Source organism: Moschus berezovskii, chromosome X (genome assembly GCF_049115385.1).
Source record: "Moschus berezovskii isolate FMDL1 chromosome X, NW_MosBer_1.0, whole genome shotgun sequence".
Classification (NCBI taxonomy): Eukaryota; Metazoa; Chordata; class Mammalia; order Artiodactyla; family Moschidae; genus Moschus; species Moschus berezovskii.
In genome coordinates this window covers 96876250-96899394 of record NC_142488.1, presented here as the reverse complement: position 1 = coordinate 96899394, position 23145 = coordinate 96876250, and the positions used below count along the sequence as shown (strand labels likewise).

The window sequence follows — 23145 nt, the reverse complement described above, 5'->3', positions numbered from 1 at the left end:
TTTTCAGTGATCAATAGGAGGGGGATTCTGGAGAGAGGGGGCATATGTATACCTGTGACTGATCTGTGTTGATGTGTGGCAGAGGCCAACGCAATATTGTAGAGCAATTATCCTCCAAAAAAAAAAGAAAAAGAAAAAAACTTATCAGTGGTCAACCTCATTATTTACCTTGCTGACATTTAAAAATAATTCACGATAAATTCATTATTTTATAATGGCAGCAGTTCCTCACTATGTAGTAAAATATGTAAACATGCTGTGCTGTGCTTAGTCACTCACTCATGTCTGACTCTGTGACCCCATGGATTGTAGCCTGCCAGGTTCCTCTATCCATGGGGATTCTCCAAGCAAGAATACTGGAGTGGGTTGCCATGACCTCCTCCAGGGGATCTTCCCAACCCAGGGATAGAACACAGGTTTTCCGCATTGCAGGTGAATTTTTTTTGACCACCTGAGCCACCAGGGAAGTCCAAATACTAAAGTTTTAGTTTTTATTAATCAAATATATCAATAAACATTTACATTAAACCTTTTTCCTCCTAAATCCAAGCATATATTAAAAGTTATTATATGATTACTAAACACCAGAGTCAAACTTTTATTGGAATATTTTATTTACATTTTATATTTAAAGAGAATCAATACAAATTGGGACCTATTTACAGCATTTCAAATCAGTGTACAAGAATGCAATGGTTTAATCCACTCTACATTTAGCCAACAAAAATACATGTCTATTCTGCTTTTGCTTAAATTCTGCTAGAATTTGTACTGGAGACAAAACTCTAAAACCAAAGATAAGCCACAGAAAATATAAAGTGCATTTTTATAATAGCTCTATTTAACTTTGGTGGATGAAGCTTCAAACTTTATATTAAGGCACCTGGAATTCTCCCCCCCAACACCAATTCTTTTTCAAACACCAAGAAAATGCATTCACGAAATTTATAGCTACATAGATAGAATTTTATTTTACCTAATGTTATTTTATAAAGCCCATTTAGGTAAAATGTAAACTCAATTTTAAGTCAACTTTGTTTGGAAAACATTTTCTATAGACGAATTTCTGTAGACAAATTCATACACAGAGATCAATTACCAATTTTTGTGTGACTTATTCATAATCATTTTCAAATAGTATGATGATTTATATGTTCTGCTTTTGAAAGTCCCATAAGTAAGGTTTGAGAAATAGTTATACAGTGTTTTTGTAAGGAAAGTTTTTTTCTATGATCTTTTGTCAAATTGGTGTCATTAATATACCAATCAATCCAGTCCAGTCCATATTCTCTAAGAAACTATGCTTGACACTCAAATGAAGTAAATTTAGCCTGATTTTAAAAATAAGAAATTGTTAAAATGAGTATTTTGCTTTAATCTTGTTCTATCAACTTAATGCAGCTTAAATAGATATTTCATGAAGTACTAGCCTACGTTTGCATTGTTTTTTAAATTACAATTCCAGATCAATATAAGCACCTGGAGAAAAACCCTGACATATATAGCCCAAGCTAAAGTAGTATTATTTTTAATTAAGATACTATCATAAAATAAAGTGATTACAGCTGTTCTACATTTTAAAAGCAACATGTTTTGATAAGAAAGTTGTTATAAATGGAAAACATGATTACTTGACAAGAGTTTTGAATGTTTAAAAATGTTGCTACTGCTATCGAGAGGAAACTTGCCTATGAAAAACATTATAATGTGTTTGTGGAAAAAGTTAATAGGTTTAGTATTTTAAGTCATTTAACTATAGCATAATATTAGTCATCTCAGCACTTTCAGTATCATTCTTATTTTATTAAATTTATCCAGTTCCTTAGTAGTAAACTAGGCCCTGATTGGCAGTTCTGTTATTACTAAAGGTTCAAGTTTTCTATTGATACAGACTTTATGATTTAATTTCTCGAACAGTGGTCTCTTGATCAGGACTTTCATCTTCTTCAAAGGTTGGGTTGTCAACATGAGGAACAACATCCACTGCCATGGAATTTGCTTCATGGTTTACCAGCTGTAGATTTTCATCTTTAAAAAAAAAATGGCATTTGAATCAGTTCTAATGAGTGGATGAAACTGGAGCCTATTATACAGTGAAGTAAGTCAGAAAGGAAAACACCAATGCAGTTTATTAACGCATATATATGGAATTTAGAAAGATGGTAACAACGACCCTATATGCGAGACAGCAAAAGAGATAAAAGATATAAAGAATGGACTTTTCAACTCTGGGAGAAGGCGAGGGTGGAATGATTTGAGAGAATAGCATTGAAACATGTATGTGAAATAGATGACCAGTCCAAGTTTGATGCAGGAAACAGGACACTCAGAGCCAGTGCACCAGGACAACCCAGAGGGATGGGATGGGGAGGGAGGTGGGAGGGGGCTTCAGGATGGGGGACACATGTTCACCCGGGGCAGATTCATGTCAATGTATGGCAAAACCAATACAATATTGTAAAGTAATTAGTCTCCAATTAAATAAATTTTTAAATGGTAATTTTAGGATGCTTTTACCCCTCTGTTCTTTAAGACAAAATTCAACACACATGTCTAAGAAGTCTTTCTTATCTAATTCAATCACACTCTGATTATCACACTAATTCCCTGTTTCTTTAATATGATTTTGCTGCCTTACATAAATCACTTACATGTGTGTGCTCAGTCGCTTCAGTCGTGCCTGACTCTTTGTGACCCTATGGATTGTAGCCTGCCAGGCTTCTCTGTCTATGGCATTTCCCAGGCAAGAATACTTGAGTGGGTTGCTATTTCCTCCTCCAGGGGATCTTCCCAACCCAGGAATCAAACCCTTTCCTCTGGTATCTCCTGCACTGGCAGGCAGGTTCTTTACCACTGCGCCCTGGGAAGCACTAAAGCATTTATGGCATTATATTAATTTACAATTACTATTTTGACTCATACATGTGCTTATTTTTACCTACATTATAGCATCTTTAAGAGCAACAGTTATGTCTTCTGCTTCTTCTCTATTCTAAATATAATAGCTCTTAAAATCAACTTCATGTTTGAGTCACCTGGGCACTTTAAAAAATTATCTATGCTTTTCCATATACATAGATAGATCGATAAGATAGATCTGTGTGCATGCTCAGTCAAGTCCAACTCTTTGTGACCCCATGGACTGTAGCCTCCCAGGTTCCTCTGTCTATGGGAATTCTCAGGCAAGAATACTGGTTGTTATTTCCTTCTTCAGGGGATCTTCTCACCCCAGGGATTGAACCCACATCTCCTGTGTCTCCTGAATTGCAGGCAGATTCCTTACCAACTGATAGACAGATTAAGATAGATAGACAGAAGGACTAAAGCTAATCAACCAGGAAGTTGTGGAGGGAATTCACAAAATGGAATACAAGTAGTAACAAGTGAATATAATTATTTTACAGATTAAATGTATATAATCATTCTGAAAAGAGTGGGAAAGAAAAGAACTAACCTAAATAATTTTGGAAAATGATATTTTGACTATATCCTATAAGGTTAAAACCAAAGAACTACACTGGTTAGTGAAATTGTTTTTCACAAGGGTACGTTAGCAATGTTTCAACTTACATGTACTTTAGGATTGAACAAATAAGTAAATATATTGAGGATAGTAACAGCTGGGTTTCTCACTGTCCAAGAATGGAGTTAAAAGTGAGGAAAGAGGAAGGCTAGAATAAACTCTGTGATGTTGGATTAGAATCATACATCAGTATGAACTAGCTGTTCTTCAGATAGGTGAATGTAGATATGTGTATATTTGTGTGAGTACATATACATATTTCCTCGCTTTGTTCCTTGAAAGCCTAGCAATGACACTCCAAAAGCAATGAGCGTACCTAATGCCCGATCTTGATTCTGAGGCGCTGTTCTCCAATAAAAGCCCCCACTCCCCGAAGAAATAACTGATTCTAGGGTTAGGGCAAGAGAGCAGATTAACCTAGATTCTAGCTTTCTGCTGCTAAGTCACTTCAGTCATGTCCGACTCTGTGTGACCCCATAGACGGAAGCCCATCAGGCCCCCCCGTCCCTGGGATTCTCCAGGCAAGAACACTGGAGTGGGTTGCCATTTCCTTCTCCAATGTGTGAAAGTGAAAAGTGAAAGTGAAGTCGCTCAGTCATGTCTGACTCGTAGCGACCCCATGGACTGCAGCCTACCAGGCTCCTCCGTCCATGGGATTTTCTAGGCAAGAGTACTGGAGTGGCTTGCCATTGCCTTCTCCAAGATTCTAGCTTAGGGGCCAGCAAACTAGAGCTCACAAGCCAAATCCATAGCTAAGAGTGATTTTAACATCTTTAAGAGGTTGGAAGATAAAACAACACTGTCCCAGCCCCCAAAGCAACAAAGACCTAAAGTCTTCAAAGCCTAAAATATTTACTATCTGGCCCATTACAGAAAAAGTGTGCCAATCCTTGGCCCAGAACATCTTGTGATAACAGAAAGTAAGGAAGTGCTCAAAAAAAAAAAAAGGGGGGGGTTATTTTGAAAGAAAATCAACTAACTTGAGGGAGTTCCCAATGACCAAATCTAGGACAATCTAAGCATAAATAAATCATGAGAATAATATTATAGAGAAAAAGAAATATCTGTGAGTCCATATTATTAAAAACAGTTGAATAAATAAGTGGAGAAATGATAGCTCCTCTTTAAGTTAGAAGCTTAATTAATGTAGAAGGAAGGATGGAAATAGAAAATCACCATTTGGCACACACTTCAGTAATAATTATTGTAAGCAAGAACTATCAATGATTGCTAAAATTAGTAGGTAAAAATTATGATGAGAAACAGGACATTCGCAAAGTTTCCAAGTGTCTCTCTATAAAACAATAATTATAAAGGGAAAAATAATAACTTTAAAATGGACAATGAATTTAATCATTGGGAAACAGCAGACAATTCCAAATTGAAGGATATTCTTCAAAGTAACTAACTGGTGGCCTTCAGAGGAGTCAAAGTCAAGAAAAACGAAGACTTAGAAACAGTTACATATTAAGACTAAAAGGACATGACAGTTAATTGTAATGTGGACCTCTCAGCAGATTGGGTATAGAAAGAACATATCCAAACATAAAGGACGTATATAGGGACTTCCCTGGTGGTCCATTGGTTAAGATCCCAAGCTTCCAATGCAGGGGGTATGGGTTGGATCCCTGGTCAGGGAGCTGAGATCTCACATGCCTCACATGGGTGAGATGAACTAATATTTGACAAGGGAAAAACATCCAGTGGGGAAAAGACAGTCTTCAATAAATGGTGTTGGGTAAGCTGGATAAATATGCAACAGAATGAAACAGGACCCCCATCTCACACCACTTTAAAAATGAATCTAAATAGATTAAGGACTTAAAATGCCAAAATCAACAAATGGGACTACATCAAACCAAAAAGCTTCTGCTCAGCAAAAGAAATAATCAAAAGAATGAAAAGGCAAGATACAAAATGGGAGAAAATATTTGCAAACCACATATCAGGTAAGGAGTTAATATCCAAAATATATAAGGAACTCATACAATTCAATAGCAGAAAAGTAAATAATCTGATTTAAAACTGGGCAGAATTGAAATTTTGGGGGGAAAAAATATTTTCCCAAAGAAGACGTGTGTGCATGCTCAGTTGCTCAGTCATCTCCAACTCTTTGCCCCCATGGACTGTAGCCCAACAGGCTCCTCTGTCCATGGGATTTTCTAGACAGGAACACTGGAGTGGGATGCCATTTCCTCCTCCAGGGGATCTTCCCGACCCAAGGATTGAACCTGCATCTCCTGTGGTTCCTGCATTGGCAGGCAGAATATTTACTGCTGACCCATCTGGGAAGCACCCCAAAGAAGATATGTGGATGCAAACGGCCAACAAGTACCTGAAAAGATGTTCATCACTAATCATCAGGGAAATGCAAATCAAAACCACAATGAGATATTGCCTCACACTTGTTAGAATAGCTATTACCAAAATGATAACAGATGAGTGTTGGAAAGGATGTGAAGAAAAGGGAACTCTGGTGCACAGTTGGTGGGAATGTATATTGGTACAGCACTATGGGAAAAAATGTATGGAGGTTCTCAAAAAACTAAAAATAGAACTACCATATCATCCAGCAATCCAACTTCTGGGTATATACCCAAAGGAAATGAAATCGTTATCTTGAAGAGACAGCTGCACCTCCATGTTCACTGCAACATTATTCACAATAGCCAGACATAGAAATAACCTGTTTCTATTGACTGATCAACAGATAAAGAAAACGTGAGATACATATATATGTATACACACACACACACACACACACACACACACACACACGCAGGAATATTACTCAGCCATGAGAAAGAAGAAGATACTGCCATTTGCAACAACATGGATAGATCTTGAGGACACTGTGCTAAGTGAAATAAGTCACACAGAGAAAGACAAACACTGTATGATAACACTTATATGTGGAATCTTTTTTTAAAAAGTCAAATTCATAGAAACAGAGAATGGTGGTTGCAAGAGGCTAGAAGCAGGGGGGAATAGGGAAATGTCCATCAAAGGGTACGAGTTTCCAGTTATAAGATGAATAAGTTCCTGGGAATTTAATATATAGCATGGTGACTACAGTTTACTATAGTAAATACTTCAAAGTTGCTAAGCGTAGGACTGGAAAAGGTCACTCTTCATTCCAATCCCAAAGAAAGGCAATGCCAATGAATGCTCAAACTACCGCACAATTACACTCATCTCACACGCTAGTAAAGTCATGCTCAAAATTCTCCAAGCCAGGCTTCAGCAATATGTGAACCGTGAACTCCCAGATGTTCAAGCAGGTTTTAGAAAAGGCAGAGTCACCAGAGATCAAATTGCCAACATCCGCTGGATCATGGAGAAAGCAAGAGAGTTCCAGAAAGACATCTATTTCTGCTTCATTGACTATGCCAAAGCCTTTGACTGTGTGGATCACAATAAACTGTGGAACATTCTGAAAGAGATGGGAATACCAGACCATCTGACCTGCCTCTTGAGAAACCTGTATGCAGGTCAGGAAGCAACAGTTAGAACTGGACATGGAACAACAGACTGGTTCCAAATAGGAAAAGGAGTACGTCAAGGCTGTATATTGTCACCCTGCTTATTTAACTTATATGCAGAGTACATCATGAGGAACGCTGGGCTGGAAGAAGCACAAGCTGGAATCAAGATTGCTGGGAGAAATATCAATAACCTCAGATATGCAGATGACACCACCCTTATGGCAGAAAGTGAAGAGGAACTCAAAAGCCTCTTGATGAAAGTGAAAATGTTGGCTTGAAGCTCAACATTCAGAAAACAAAGATCATGGCATCTGGTCCCATCACTTCATGGCAAATAGATGGGGAAACAGTGTCAGACTTTATTTTTGGGGGCTCCAAAATCACTGCGGATGCTGATTGCAGCCATGAAATTCAAAGACGCTTATTCCTTGGAAGGAAAGTTATGACCAACCTAGATAGCATATTAAAAAACAGAGACATTACTTTGCCAACAAAGGTCCGTCTAGTCAAGGCTATGGTTTTTCCCGTGGTCATGTATGAATGTGAGAGTTGGACTGTGAAGAAGGCTGATCGCCGAAGAATTGATGCTTTTGAACTGTGGTGTTGGAGAAGACTCTTGAGAGTCCCTTGTACAGCAAGGAGATCCAACCAGTCCATTCTAAAGGAGATCAGTCCTGGGTGTTCATTGGAAGGACTGCTGCTGAAGTTGAAACTCCAATACTTTGGCCACCTCATGCGACGAGTTGACTCACTGGAAAAGACTCTGATGCTGGGAGTGATTGGGGGCGGGAGGAGATGGGGAAGACAGAGAATGAGATGACTGGATGGCATCACCGACTCGATGGACATGAGTTTGAGTGAACTCCGGGAGTTGGTGATGGACAGGGAGGCCTGGCGTGCTGTGGTTCATGGGGTCACAAAGAGTCGGACACGACTGAGCGACTGAACTGAACTGAACTGAACTGAAGCGTAGATCTTAAATGTTCTCGCCACACACACACACACACACAATTTGTAATTATTTGAGATGATAGATTTGGTAACTAATCTTTCTCTGGTCATATGTCAAATATATTTCAATAAAACAGGGGGGAAATGAGAGAAGAGGAAATGCAATGTGGGATCCTAGGACAGAAAAAGGACATTAATGGGTCAACTGGTGAAATCTGAGTAAGTTCAGTTTAGTTACTAATATTTTATCACATAATTTCCTGATTTTGATAACTGTATATGCTTATATATGATGTTAACACTAGGAGAAGTTCAGTGATGGGCATTCTTTTTACTATTTTTGAAACGTTTTTTTAGTCAGGCTGAAATTATTTAAAAAAACAAACAAACCTGTGCTTGGGCCCCACATCTCATAGATTCTGATTGAACTATTGTGGGGTAAAGTCCAGGTATCAGTAATGTTTAAAGTTCTTCTGGGTGATTCTGATGTGCAGCAAGGATTAAGAACTAGGGGCCCTATTCTGTGGTTCTCAAAGTGTGGTCCCTGGACAAGCAGTATCATTATCACCTGGAAACTTCTTAGAAATGAAAATTCTCAGGGCCCATCTCAGACCTATTGAGTCAGAAACTAGTTGTTGCTACTCTGCTTTTTTTTTTTTTTTAACAAACTTTTATTCATTTATTTTATTTTGGCTGTGCTGGGTCTTTATTGCTGTGCACAAGCTTTCTCTAGTTGCAGCAAGTGCAGGCTACTCTCCAGCTGCAAAGCATGGATTTCTCATTGCTGTGGCTTGTTCTTGCAGAGCATGGGCTCTAGAGAACTGGTACAGGGGCTTAGTTGGCCCGCAGCATGTGGGATCTTCCTAGACCAGGGATTGAACCTGTGTCCCCTGCATTGCAAGGCGGATTCTTAACCACTGAACCAGGGAAGGCCCTCCCCTCTGTTTAAACAAGCCCTCTAGGTGACTCAAGGTATGCTTAAGTTTGAAAACCAGTGCTCTAATAAAACTCAGCAAAATGATGGAACACACAGGCACAAACTAACCAACTGTATGTTTTCGAAGCTATTTAAACCAACTATCACCATAATAATCAGTGGTTAATAGGAAAGATGCCAAAACAATTAATATATAATTGTGTGTGAGTGTGTGTGTGCTCAGTTGAGTCTGACTCTTTGCAACCCTGTGGACCACAGCCCGCCAGGCTCCTCTGTCCACTAAGTTTTCCAGGCATGAATACTGGAATGGGTTGCCATTTCCTCTTCCAGTTGACAAGTCTACTTTACTATTAATGTTAAATTTTGCTGTTCTAATGTTTTTGAATAACCAATTTAAAAATTCACGGTTGTAGTCTGATCTCAAAGCAAAGTGGTGGTGGTGGTGGTTTAGTCACTCAGTCATGTCCAACTCTTGTGATCCCATGGACTGTAGCCTGCCAGGCTCCTCCATCCATGGGACTCTCCAGGCAAGAATACTGAAGTGGGTTGCTGTCTCCTTCTCCCTCAAATCAAAGTATATTCTCTTAATTTAAGACATATGACTGAGGCACCAATGTATCTATTAGCAGTATCTCTAAACTATAGGAGAAGTAGCCAAGAAGGAAAAGTAACCCTTAAATTACGAAACCCCAAATAGCAATATATAAAAGGGATGGCAAGTGTGCCATTTCTATCCATAATTATATATTAAGTAGTCTCAAAAGTCACACTAACACATTCACCTTCAAAGATGTTGGTTTAAGTCAATTTAATACTTGATTTGTTTGAAGAGCATAATAAAGTATTAGGAAACTAAGCTTAAATTTCTTAACTTTTATTTTTGCTCTGACTCTCTGAATGGGATGATTTTACCCCAAGGCCATACCAATTCTATATATCCATTTATTTTGGTGCTCACACTTGTGAGAGTTGTAAATTTAGCATGCCTCAAACATTTAGTGTCTGAGCAAAATCCAATCATATGAGGAAGTAACATAGGTTGTTGACTTTATAACAGGTATTCTTAGACTGGTTTGGTTTCTGGTATCTGTTAATGACTTTAGAAATAGCATATGGCTTCTAAAAGTGAAGAAAAGGTAGGGTAAAGATGAATATTTCTGTATGTGTAACTTTTCTACAAACTATTAGATGTAAATGAGAATGTCTCACAATCTCAGCATAATAATAATGACTGGGGGCTACAGTTGAACTGTAAAATAAAAAATTACAACTAAAATACAAAGAAATACTTCCCTTAGATATCAGAAGCTTATCTTAAAATACATGATTTTAAATCAGGGCTAATTTTATTTTTAATAAAACTTCTGGTTTCCTAATGTTGAAAAAAATCTACTCCACACAGCTTAAACATCTCTGTATATATTATAGTTACAGGAAACATATTACTTTATTCTTATTAAGGCAAACAAACACCATTTATATGGGTTAAACTATTATTATTTTTTAATTTATTTATTTATGGCTATGCTGGGTCTTATTTGCTGTGCGGGCTTTTCTCTAGTTGTATGAGTGGGAAAATCTATTCTGTGTGGTCACTCATTCAACACTTAATTTGAGTATTTGCTGTGAGGCAGCTTGTGCTAGGTGCTGGGTGTACAATAGTGAACAATAAGACAGTGTCCCTACCCAAATGGACTTTTTAAGGTTTTAATACAATTCAGTGCAGTAAGTGCAATGATAGAAGTTCTGTGGAAGTAGACAGTAGGGCCACACATGTAACTAAAGATAGGCTTCTCAGGGGAGCAAGTTTTCTTTTCAACATTTTATTTTGTATTGGGCTAAAGCCGATTAACAACGTTGTGATAGTTTCAGGTGAACAGCAAAGGGACTCAGCCATCCATATATATGTATCCATTCTCCCCCAAACTCAAAGGGGAGCAAGTTTTAAAGGAGGAACAGGAGTTGGACTTGGCTTCCCCAATTTCTTGGTGGAGGAAGAGTGGAAGGAATGGGTAGAGAAAGAGAGTGGTTCAAACTATGACTGTTGAATTAAGGTTAGAAATTAGATGGTTTAAAGGAAAAATTATCTAGAATCAAAAGCAAAGGGAGAGGGAAGAATCTAGGATTCTCCCTAAGTTTCTGGATTGAGGCACCTGGGTTGGTGTTCCTACCATTTATGTAGATAAAGAATACAGGAGAAGAAATATGAATCATCATTTTATTTGCTTCTCAAATTCTCTGCAAAAACTGTTCTGCCTTCTACCCTCCCCCATAAAAACAGAACACCAAAATAGTAGGTTGGGACTTTTTTTCTTCTTTTAAACTGACCTGGCAATAAACTGAATTATCCCATACACTCAGGCCTCCTGTGTAGCAGGCAAGAATTCTACCACTCAACTACCAGTGCTGCTAAACTGAATTATGCCGTACCCTCTCCTTTCTCTTCACTGAATTCTATTAGCACACAGTTACAGGAACCAAAAATTCATCTGAGGCTAATAGACAATGACTATCTACTATAGGTAGAATAAAACACAGATTATTAAGATTCTTATGACTACTCTGTATTCTACAAAATGTTCAAAGATTAGATTACCATATGAGGTTTGCGTTTGCATGATGGTATTCCTCGTGACCTCTGTACAAATGGTATCTATGGCACTGATAAGCCTACCAAGGACAAAGGTTCATGTCACAGGAAGCTGCAACTTTTACAAGTCATCTTGACATTTCATTCTCCTCCTATTTTTAGGCTAAAATTAGGTCATCTCAAAATGGGGACTGAGGAAAAACTATCAAACCAACAAAAACCAAAAGACAAAGGTGGAAGTTAAAGAAAGAGAAAATAATTTGTATAGGGGTTTTCTCTAAGGAAAACAGTAACAGAATTCCCTAAAATCTCTCTACTGGTATAGCATTACTATTTTGAAATTAATACATTCACTTTTAGTTTCCAAGGTTTGTTCATTTCATGGCAAATAACAGGTGGCAGCACACTGTTCTTAAACACAGTTTCCCATCTGGCAAAAAAAGGAGGGGGTGGTTCTGGAGAAGTTGTGTATAAATCAAGGTTTTGGAAATTAAATTATATTTTATCATTCCATAACTTCTTTATCATAATTTCTGGTTGATGTGAAATAAAGAATGGCTTCTAAAGTTGAAAACTTGTCCTTAGCCTCTGTAAGTTAATAAATCAACACTTAAATGCACTGGAGAGCAACTTTCCAATAAAAAATCTTTTCTTCTGTGAACAATCCCCATTCTTCTAAACATTTCATCTGTTTCAGGTATATTTGAATATGTGTATATTAAGTCAAGAGAGGGGTGCATCCTGCAGTGCATCACTGTCACTAGAAAAAACCTGGAATGTGTTAATTGTGTTAATGGATGAACGGAATAAATGCTAAAAAACAGGAGTACTCTGCCTGGGTGTCTAATCTCCAGCAGATCATTTGTGGGGCACTTGGGGCCCCTCAACCTGGTGCTCACTTGCTGAGTGTGCATGTTCCTCCAAAGGTGGTTCATCTGCTCCCTGAACTGAAGCATATCCAGATGAAGCAGTCTCACTGCGGTTATCCTCTTCATGAGGAGAGGCACTACTGGAAGTTTCATTGGATACAGGAACTTGTAAAGACACTGACCCATCTTCAACATCCACCTGTGGAAAGCATTTGACCACATTAACAGGCTCTCAGAGTACATGCTTTTCCTTGACATATTATTACAAAGTTTCTTCATAGGTGACTTCTTAGAGCAAGGCTTCTTGACTTTTGAAACTTACAATCATTTTTTGATGATCACAAACATCTCTTGCTGGTCCCAGTCAGAGCACTGGAGTAACTGGGTCCAATGGGGTGAAAGATGTTACAAGCAGACTGCCATCAACATTTGACATGTTTATCTGGGTGAACACTTCATAATATAATGCCTGAGACAAGGAACACACTCAAAAAACAAATTCCTATGCTGTCCCCTAGGAGTATTGAGAATCACTGACATCTATATATCTCCTCAAGTCAGGAAGATTCTGTTGAGCTTGACTCTCTGTTGTGTGTATTGTGAAACAGGTAGTTTTTTCACTTATGAAATATAATTCAATATTTATTATACTTTCTCAAACTTTACATGCTTATTTAACTACAAGTTTGGTTGCAATGCAATAGTAAGATAGTAAAAAACAACAAGGGGTATCAGAAGTCAGCTGGGGTTATCACTTCAAGTTCTGACCACATAATAAGTACATTTGAGGAGGGGGAAGAAGTAGGAAAATAGAGGTGGTCCAACATGGCATCTCACTGTCACTATGATATAAGTAGTTCCCAATTTAGGTATAACCTATAAGTTTAGCACATTGTATAGTTAAAAAAATAGAATGATAACTTTCAGAAGGTTAAGATATATAAATAACACACTGTTTAAGTTCCTTTGTATAAATAGTTTAGCAATGTTTACCTCAATTCCCAAAGCTTTGAGTATGTCACATTTGCACATGGGGCAAGTCCTGTGTTCTAACAGCCATGGGTCAACACATGTCTTATGGAAAACATGGCTAATGAAGGAAAAAAACATATAAATTGGTTATCTGTTGTGAAATAGCAACAACACTTTTCCTAATATACTAAAAGGTTACTCTATAAGTTTACTTGGTCTTTTAACAAATTACTTTTTCCCCTTTAAAACACACAATTACAGAAACAAAATTTATAAATTTCATAATACAGTACTTTTAAATATAAAAGCCTCATTACCCTAACTTCATAAAAACTATTTTCAATACCACTTACTTTTAAAATAGTTAAGATATTGCCTGACCTAAGATGTACAGTAATTCAGATCTTGATTATTTCGTTATACCCTAACTATAAAATAGTACAGTTAGTCATTATTGATAATATAGACAAAAGTATTGAGTGCAAAATAATTCTGATAATTTAGGAAATGTGACAAATTCCAAGAATACCACTATTTAATAGCAAAAAGGAAGAATGTTAAGAATAACTTCCAGGAGACAGATAATGAGAAGCTAACGAAGACTTCCAAATAGGTGCTCATAAATTGATTTAATTTTTTTCTCAACAGGATGGGCAGAAATCTTTTGAATTAAATTATCCAGTACCACACACACACAAACACACAAATAAACAGTGGTGCTGGCTACACACACACACACACACACAATAAACAGTGGTGCTAGCTAGGTTCTCAGTTTTTTACAGAAGTAGTTTTCAAATTGTACCAGATTATAGTACCTCATATAATTAGCCTTATACTATTTCCAATGATATTAAAAATAAAGCAATCATCTATATTTAAGTGAAAAGAAGTTAAAAATAAACACTTTCTTTATTTGGAGACATTCAAAATAGTTTCCTGCACTATAATCATTTTTGTAAATCAGCTATTTTTACTGACAACATAAAAGAAAATCAAACTTACTTGCAGGTTAAGATGCGCACCAAATCATTTGGTTTATATAGTTCAATACACACAGCACAACTATCTCCATCAGGGCCGATTTCCTAAGAGCAAAGAGTTACTGCTATTCCAACGGATAAGAAAAATACACTAAACTACAGAGCAAGATCAGAATATACATGTATTTAATACATTACTTAAATTCCTACAGAAGGAGCATCGCATCACTAAAATGATTTTCAATGAGAAATTTAAAATTATCTATACTTAACTGGAATCTAAAAAAAAAAAGCCAAAATTATAGAAACAGAGTAGAAAAGTAGTTTCCAAGGGCTGAGGAGTGGGGAAAATAGGGAGAAGTCAGTAAAAGGGTACAAACTTTCAACTATGAGGTCTGAAGATCTAATATAAAACATGGCGACTAGAGTCAATAACACTGTGTATTATGTAATTGAAATTAGAAAATAAAATACTTAGACTTTAAAAAGTAAAAGAAGAGAATTCCTGAGTAGCATGGTGGTTAGGATTCTGGGCTTTCACTGCCACCAGTTCAGTTCAGTCGCTCAGTCGTGTCCGACTCTTTGCGACCCCATGAACCGCAGCATGCCAGGACACCCTGTCCATCACCAACTTTTGGAGTTTACCCAAACTCATGTCCATTAAGTCAGTGATACCATCCAGCCATCTCATCCTCTGTCGTCCCCTTCTCCTCCTGCCCCCAATCCCTCCCAGCATCAGGGTCTTTTCCAATAAGTCAACTCTTCACTGCCATAGCCTGGGTTCAATCCCTAGTTGGGGAACTCAGATCCTGCAAGCCATGTAGCACGACCGAAATAAATAAATAAAGGTAAAAGAATAAAGTCAACCCAAGAGGAATAGTATAAAGAGAAACATGTAGCACTGACGTAAACTTTTTCCTGGTTTTGGAATTTACACAGTGCCGTAAGTTCTTTGGTTATGTTTTTCCATTAAAAAAATTAAGGTATAATTCACATGAAGTTAAATTCATTCTAAATGTTGAGTAAACAGTTTTGCAAGTTTGCAGAAGCATGTAGTCACTTAATCCCCACCATAATCAAGACACAGGATAGTCCTGGTACTCCAATAAATTCCTCTATATCCCTTTGTAATTAACCTCCTCCTTTTACCTCTATCTTCTGTTACCCACTGATCTGTTTTTCAGTGCCTTCTATTTTGGCTTCTCCAGTGTATATTATAAGTGGAATTGTGTATTATATAGCCTTTGAGTTTGGCTTCTTTTACTTAACATAACACATTTGCAATTCATCCCTGTTGGTGAATGTATCAGTAGGGTTCTGCTCTTTTTATGGCTAAGTAGTACTCTATAATATAGATGTACCACAGTTTTTTTTATCCATTCACCATCTGAAGGACATTTGGCTTCTTTTCAGTTTTGGGTAATCATCAGTAAAGCTTCCCTGAACAATTCGAACAAGTTTTTACATGAATGGGTAAACACCTAGCAGTGAGATTGCTGGGTTCTTTACAGAGTGTATATTTGACTTCATAAAATTGCCAAATCGTTTTCCAAACTGGCTGTATATTGCATTCTCACCAGCAAATGCATGAAAGTTCCAGCTGTTCCACATCTGACCAGCTATTGGTATTGTAGGTTCAATTGGTTTTAGTCATTCTAATAAATGTGCTGTGGGTATCACACCATGGTTTTAATTTGCACTTCTCTAATAAGAATTGATGCTTTTGAACTGTGGTGTTGGAGAAGACTCTTGAGAGTCCCTTGGACTGCAAGGAGATCCAACCAGTCCATTCTAAAGGAGATCAGTCCTGGGTGTTCATTGGAAGAACTGATGCTAAAGCTGAAGCTCCAATACTTTGGCCACCTCATGGGAAGAGCTAACTCACTGGAAAAGACTCTGATGCTGGGAGGGATTGGGGGCAGGAGGAGAAGGGGACGACAGAGAATGAGATGGCTGGATGGCATCACTGAACTGAACTGAACTGAATGATGACTGATGTTGAGCAACATTTTATGTGCTTCTTTGCCAACCATATATTTCTTTGGTAAAATGTCTGTTTTGCCCATTTTTCCACTAGGCTGCTTTTTCTTTTGTTGAATTTTGAGAGTTCTTTATATATTCTGGATACACTCCTTTATCAGATATGTGATTTGCAAATATATTCTCCAAGTTGTGGCTCATCTTTTCAGTATCTTAACAGTGTCTTTCAAAGAGCAAAAGCTAATTTTAACAGTCAAATTTCTCATTTTTTTCTTTAATGAACTTGTTTTTGGTATCATATCTAAGTTATGTTTGCCTAATTCAAACAACAGAGATATTTTTCTCCAAAGTTCTCTTATAAAACTTCATAGTTCTAAGATTTACATTTAAGTTTGTGGTCCATTTTGTGTTAATTTTTACAGAAGGTATAAAGCATAGACTGAGGTTCATTTTTCATTTTTTCTGTATATGGATATTCAGTCATTGTTTATGGTGAGTCAACAAATGGCTGTCCTTTTTTTTTAATTGCTTTTGCATCTTTGTCTAAAATCAATTGATCATATATACGTAGGTCTATTTCTGGACTGTCTTTTTTTATGTGGGTTTTAAACATCAATGGTACTTTTCAACTGTGCTAAATCTGAAAATCGATGTTCAAGTATAGTTGTACTTAAGTACTATATTCATCTTCTGTTGTTGCTATAACAAATTACAGTAACTCAGTGGCTTAAAATGACACAAACTTATACTCTTAACTGTTATTGCGCATGGACCCTTTCTTGTACCACTCCAATCTCTTACTTCCATTGTCACATCTCCTACTTCACTGTCAAATCTCTTTCCTCCATCATATAAGAACACTGTGATTATATTTAGGCCCCACTTGGATAACCTAGGATAATCTTCCCATTGCAAGATCCTTAACTTAATCACATCTGCAAAGTCTTTTTTGCCATATAAGATAACATTTACAGGCTCCAGGGATTTAAAAAAAAAAACCTAGATGTTGTTGGGGGTCATTATTCAGCCAACCTCCAGCATTAAATAGATTAAAAAATCAGTTACATTTATAAATTCCAATTAAAATCATACTTTGGAAGAACATGAACATTAAAAAATGGATTGGGAGCACTGCTTTAAAACAAATAGCATTTAAAAGTCATAAATGCACCTTGTCTCCTTGCTTCAGTGTACGGAGTTGAAGCCTTCCAATAGCTTTTTTAGCATCTGCCTTTAACTGTCTCTGTAATAAAAAATAGCAGGTATTAGAAAAAAAATTTTTTAAACAAATATGATAAAAGAGGTAGAGAGGATTAATAAATATTTATAAGATAACAGTCAGTGTATAAGTAAATGCTGAAAGACACAATTTAATTAACTATAACAAATGTCCATTTATCTCATATCAAATAGGATTTTTTAAATTACTGAAACCTTATGTTTCCTACCTTCTTAAACAGCAGCTTTGGGCCACAATGATAAAGCTCTATGTCCCTATTCCAAATGAATTCAGATGCTATGAATTTTCAAAGCAGTTTTCCTATTTTCAAAAGCCCAGAGGGTCTTAAAATACATATTTTCCAATTTCTTTTCTTTTTTTTTTTTTGAATAGTGTCTTGTTTGGTAGAAAGTGCATAGGATTTGGATTCAAATGAATCTAGATTCAAAATCTGACTTTGTCACTTATGAAATGAAAAATCCTGGACAAGTCATTAAATCTTTGTGCTTGTTTACTCATCTATAAAATGAGGATAACATCAATCCTTCCAGTATTATTTGATACTAGGGGAAAAGAACTGCTGTTTAAAACCACTACTGCCTTGTAAGGTGGGTGGATTCTGAGAGTTATTTTTTGTTTCACTTAACATATACCTAGATGAGTCTGGATATGCAAAGGCAAGTCCATGGTTCATTTAGGGAATAAGGACTAAAATATGACATTTATATCTATCTATCCATATATACACATATGTATATATTTGAATCAAAAGTGAGGTTTTAATATGGAATCTAGAAAAATGGTACCAATGAACCTATTTGTAGGGGAAGAATAGAGACTCAGACATAGAGAATAGACTTATAGAAACAGCGCGGGCAGGAGAGGGTGGGAAAAATTGAGACAGTAGCATTGAAATTCATCTCACATGCTAGTAAAGTCATGCTCAAAATTCTCCAAGCCAGGCTTCAGCAATATGTGAACCGTGAACTTCCAGATGTTCAAGCTGGTTTTAGAAAAGGCAGAGGCACCACAGATCAAATTGCCAACATCCGCTGGATCATGGAGAAAGCAAGAGAGTTCCAGAAAGACATCTATTTCTGCTTCATTGACTATGCCAAAGCTTTTGACTGTGTGGATCACAATAAACTGTGGAACATTCTGAAAGAGATGGGAATCCCAGACCACCTGACCTGCCTCTTGAGAAACCTGTATGCAGGTCAGGAAGCAACAGTTAGAACTGGACATGGAACAACAGACTGGTTCCAAATAGGAAAAGGAGTACGTCAAGGTTGTATATTGTCACCCTGCTTATTTAACTTATATGCAGAGTACCTCATGAGGAACGCTGAGCTGGAAGAAGCACAAGCTGGAATCAAGATTGCCGGGAGAAATATCAATAACCTCAGATATGCAGATGACACCACCCTTATGGCAGAAAGTGAAGAGGAACTCAAAAGCCTCTTGATGAAAGTGAAAGAGGAGAGAGTATACATATTACCATGTGCAAAACAGATAGCTAGTGGGAAGTTGCTGTATAACACAGGGAGCTCAACCTGGTGCTCTGTGACAACCTAGAGGGGTGGGATGGGGTGGGAGATGGGAGGGAGGTTCAAGAGGGAGGGAGCATATGTATACCTAAGGCTGATTCATGTTGATGTATTATGATGGTGATGTATGATTCATGTTGTTGTATGGCAGAAATCAATGCAACACTGTAAAGCAATTATCCTTCAAATAAAAATAAATAAAAAAAATAAAATTTGAAAAAGTATAGGGGAAATCTAAAAGGCGAGGGAAAAGTGAGAAAGAAAGGAATCAATGAAAGACTATCTCTTTGTGTGGGATGAACTGGCGGACGGGGGTGGGGGGAAAGCCAGGTAGTATGAAACACTCAGTATTAATTTGAAATTATTTGTGATGCCACAAATAAACCTTCCTTCTATCTCAGTAAAATCTACCACATATACAAATGCCTCAAGAAAAGATAATATATGTGTAAATTGAAGAAAAGGCCAGGTTTCATGCCTGGGTGGATGCTGTATGGAAGAGATAGCATGTTTAGCAGGGCAAGATGATAAGCAATCTTCCTATTTTGTATTGTGAAATGAACAAACTTAGACAAATTAAGCAAAAAGTAGATGGGCAGAACCAGAAGTCTTGTGAGAATGTCAACAGCTTCCTCATCCCCCTGTATGTACCTCCATCCCCAGCAGGGAGACCCCCTAGCTGACATCAAGGCTATATGAAAATTAGAGATAATTTAAGTGTTTGTCACTCAGTTGTGTCCCACTTTCTGCGACCTCATGGACTGTAACCCACCAGGCTGCTCTGTCCATGGCATTTCCCAGGCAAGAATACTGGAGTAAGTTGCCATTTCCTTCTCCAGGGGGATCTTTCCAACCCAGGGATCAAACCTGGGTCTCCCACATTGCAGGCAGATTCTATACCATCTGAGCCACCAGGAAAGCTATGTAAGTAAAGTATCCAGCATAATGTCTGGCTGATAGCAGACACTCAAGAAAATGTTTATTAAATGAAAATATAAAGTATTTTCATCAATAAGCATGTTTATATGTGTCTGTAGCAAATATATTTTGAAAGGGAATAATCCATGAGTATAGGTATATGAAGCTATTCCTTAACGCCCAAATCCGCCTCCTATGTAAGATATCATTTTGTGAAAGGTATTTGACTTGGTGCCAAGGTAATTACTGCCAAAGTATTTTTCTGCTGTCACAGTAGCAGCAGAAACTTCTCAGATTGTTATCTGACTGGCAAACATAGCTCATAGAAACAGTTAATAGGAAGGCCTAGTCCTTAGAAGGAAAGAAGTGCTAATTGAAGCTCTTTCACTCCCTGTTTGGGAGACTTAATCATGGAGTTCACTCACAAGGGGAATTTTATGATGGTACTTAATTTTGACCCTAAATATTTCCCTTCTATTTTGTTACTTGCATCACAAGTAAATAATGGAATGACAGTGAAATGAGGTACACTTAGGGTCTTTAGAGCTGGAAAAATTCTTGGAGTTCACCTAGCCTGATATCTAATCTGATAGATAAGAAAACTGATGCCCAAAGAGAAAGAATACCTTGCTCAAAATCTCAGAGTTGGTTAGTGTCAGTCCCACCGAAGCCCAGAGTTTGGGAACACTTAACTCTGACATCAAGGTAGTCATCTTTTGTTTACTGTGGCTTGGAGTAGGAAGCTACTACTACTACTTCCTTATATTTATATAATTATTAAAAAAAATTTTAGTTTTTTTCTTTTTTATTTTTTTTAAATTGTGAAAGTATGATAACACATTTACAGGAGACTTAGAAAATAGTTGTTATATAATTTAAAATTATTTTTGCTATTACCTCACTTAATCCTCACAATATCCCCTAAAGGAGACAATATCTCTATTTTAATGTCGTTCAAATGGAGGCTTGCAAAAGTAAAGTAATTTGTCCAAAAGGGAATGCAACCTCTAAACGACATAGTACAGGAAGTCTGCTCTTCATATCCCAAGATTCCATTATAATACAGCCATTCAAAATGGTTTGAAATTTTTCCAACCCCTGGATTCTACTGGCAAATTGTGGCCAGTTCTTATAGTGAACAAGCAGTATGCCCACAGGGCTCTGGCCTTGGCCTAAACTTCCAAATATTACTACTTTCGCTTCCTATAAAACATGAGCTATTTTGACATGAAGAAGAGAAAACTGCAGACGATACAAAAATAGAGCCAACAAGAGAAAATGAGACAAGGAAAAAGTGAAGTTGATGAGAAGTCTTTGACAGCCATTTTGGACTTTGTCTTTAGAGCACTTCTGACTTAGGTTTAAGCAACCAGCTCCACGACAACTGGGGAAATGTACTCACAAGGAAGTGATACATCTCTAGTGTATTTACATGAGTAAGCCTGCACAGTTTGATTTCTCATTCCAAAATTTTCAACAAAATATAAATGCATGAACCTCCAGTGCTAGTGCTTATCAGTTCATCAGGGATGAATGCTCACTATACAACTTTGATTATATCCAAGACTAACTGCAAGTTAATTTGAGAGGTGGGATCAAAAGCAAACTTTAAATGTAATGTTCAAGTCTATGTTGATGAGAAAAGTGGAACTTACATTGACAAATGCTTTTTAAAAAAAATTGAGGGGGGACAAAAATACAGGGAAAAAAATCCAAGATGCCAGAATATCCTAAGCAAGGGACTTGATTATGAAGGATCTCTAAAAGATTTGCAGCACAGCATATACCAGTGTTTAAGGAAGCAGCCCTAGAATTTTAAAAAGCCTTTGAAAGGAAATCTGAATGTTTCCAATAACTCCTACCAAGCTTTTATAAGGAAAATATATTTCTCTCAATATGGAGGTGTGACTTGTGGTTTTGTTAAGAAGCACAATTTTTAGAACCTGAATAAAGGTCACTTTTAAAACTGCCATCAGCACTCAAAATATTAATATTTCACTGTCACATTGATAGTAGGCATTTCCAAGATGTGCCCATTCTTCTAAATACTGACATATGAGAACAAGACCAAGTAGTTTATATTAAGGGCTTCCCAGGAGGAGAAGAGGACGACAGAGGATGAGATGGTCGGATGGCATCACTGACTCAATGCACAAGAGTTTGAGCAAACTCCGGGAGATGGTGAAGGACAGGCAAGCCTGGCGTGCTGCTGTTCATGGGGTCGCAAAGAGTAAGACACAAAGAGTAAACCTGGTATGCTATAGTCCATGGGGTCGCAGTCAGGCACGACTGAGCGACTGAATAACAACAGGTGGCGCCAGTTGTAAAGAATCTGACTGCCAATGTTTGAGACATAAGAGATGCAGGTTCGATCCCTGGGTTGGGAAGATCTGGAGTAGGAGATGGCACCCCACTCCAGCATTCTTACCTGGAAAAATTCCATGGGCAGAAGAACCTGGTGGGCTACAGTCCACGGGACTGCAAAGATTCGGTCATGAATGAGCACAGCACAGCACAGTTTATATTATATTAAATACATGTTGAGATTTCCTTGGTGGCTCAGACAGTAAAGCATCTGCCCACAATGCAGGAGACCCCAGTTCAATCCCTGGGTCAAGAAGATCCCCTGGAGAAGGAACTGGAAACTCACTCCAGGATTCTTGCCTGGAGAATTCCATGGACAAAGGAGCTTTTCAGGCTACAGTTCATGGGGTCACAAAAAGTCGGACATGACTAAGAAATTAACATTTTGAGAAATATGAAACCTCTCTCCAATTCTGTCTCCTCACCAGTAAGTAGGAATACTAATAATCCTATATAGGATTGTTACAACAATATTTTGGACTTCCCTGGTGGCTCAGCAGTAAAGAATTCACCTGTCAATGCAGGAAACAAGAGACACAGGTTCAATCCCTGGGTTGGGAAGATCACCTAGAGAAAAAAATGGCAACCCACTCTAATATTCTTGCCTGGGAAATCCCATAGATAGAGGAGCCTGGTAGGCTACAGTCACAAAAGTGTCAGACATAACTTGGTAACTAAACAACACGTTTGAATAATATTAAGTCAAACCTTTGGGTGCCCCTATATGCTTTAATATTTAAAGACAATGTGCCCAATGCAAACTATAATTTATGTTTTACTTCTTAAAAAACAGAACTTCAAGAGTGT

General features: G+C 37.4%; 1 protein-coding gene across 1 annotated transcript in view; it reads right to left on the bottom strand.

Moving 5' to 3' along the window:
- Window positions 1-596: 596 nt before the first annotated feature.
- Window positions 597-23145, bottom strand: part of RNF128 (ring finger protein 128) — a 73610-nt gene continuing 51061 nt past the window's right edge. Inside the window, exons 3-7 of the mRNA XM_055437902.2 lie at window positions 17462-17533; window positions 14333-14415; window positions 13349-13445; window positions 12386-12554; window positions 597-2028 (exon numbers count right to left, since the gene is read on the bottom strand). Of these exons, the coding sequence (XP_055293877.1) occupies window positions 1895-2028; window positions 12386-12554; window positions 13349-13445; window positions 14333-14415; window positions 17462-17533 (555 nt within the window). The 3' untranslated portion in view covers window positions 597-1894. The remainder of the gene's footprint in view (window positions 2029-12385; window positions 12555-13348; window positions 13446-14332; window positions 14416-17461; window positions 17534-23145) is intronic.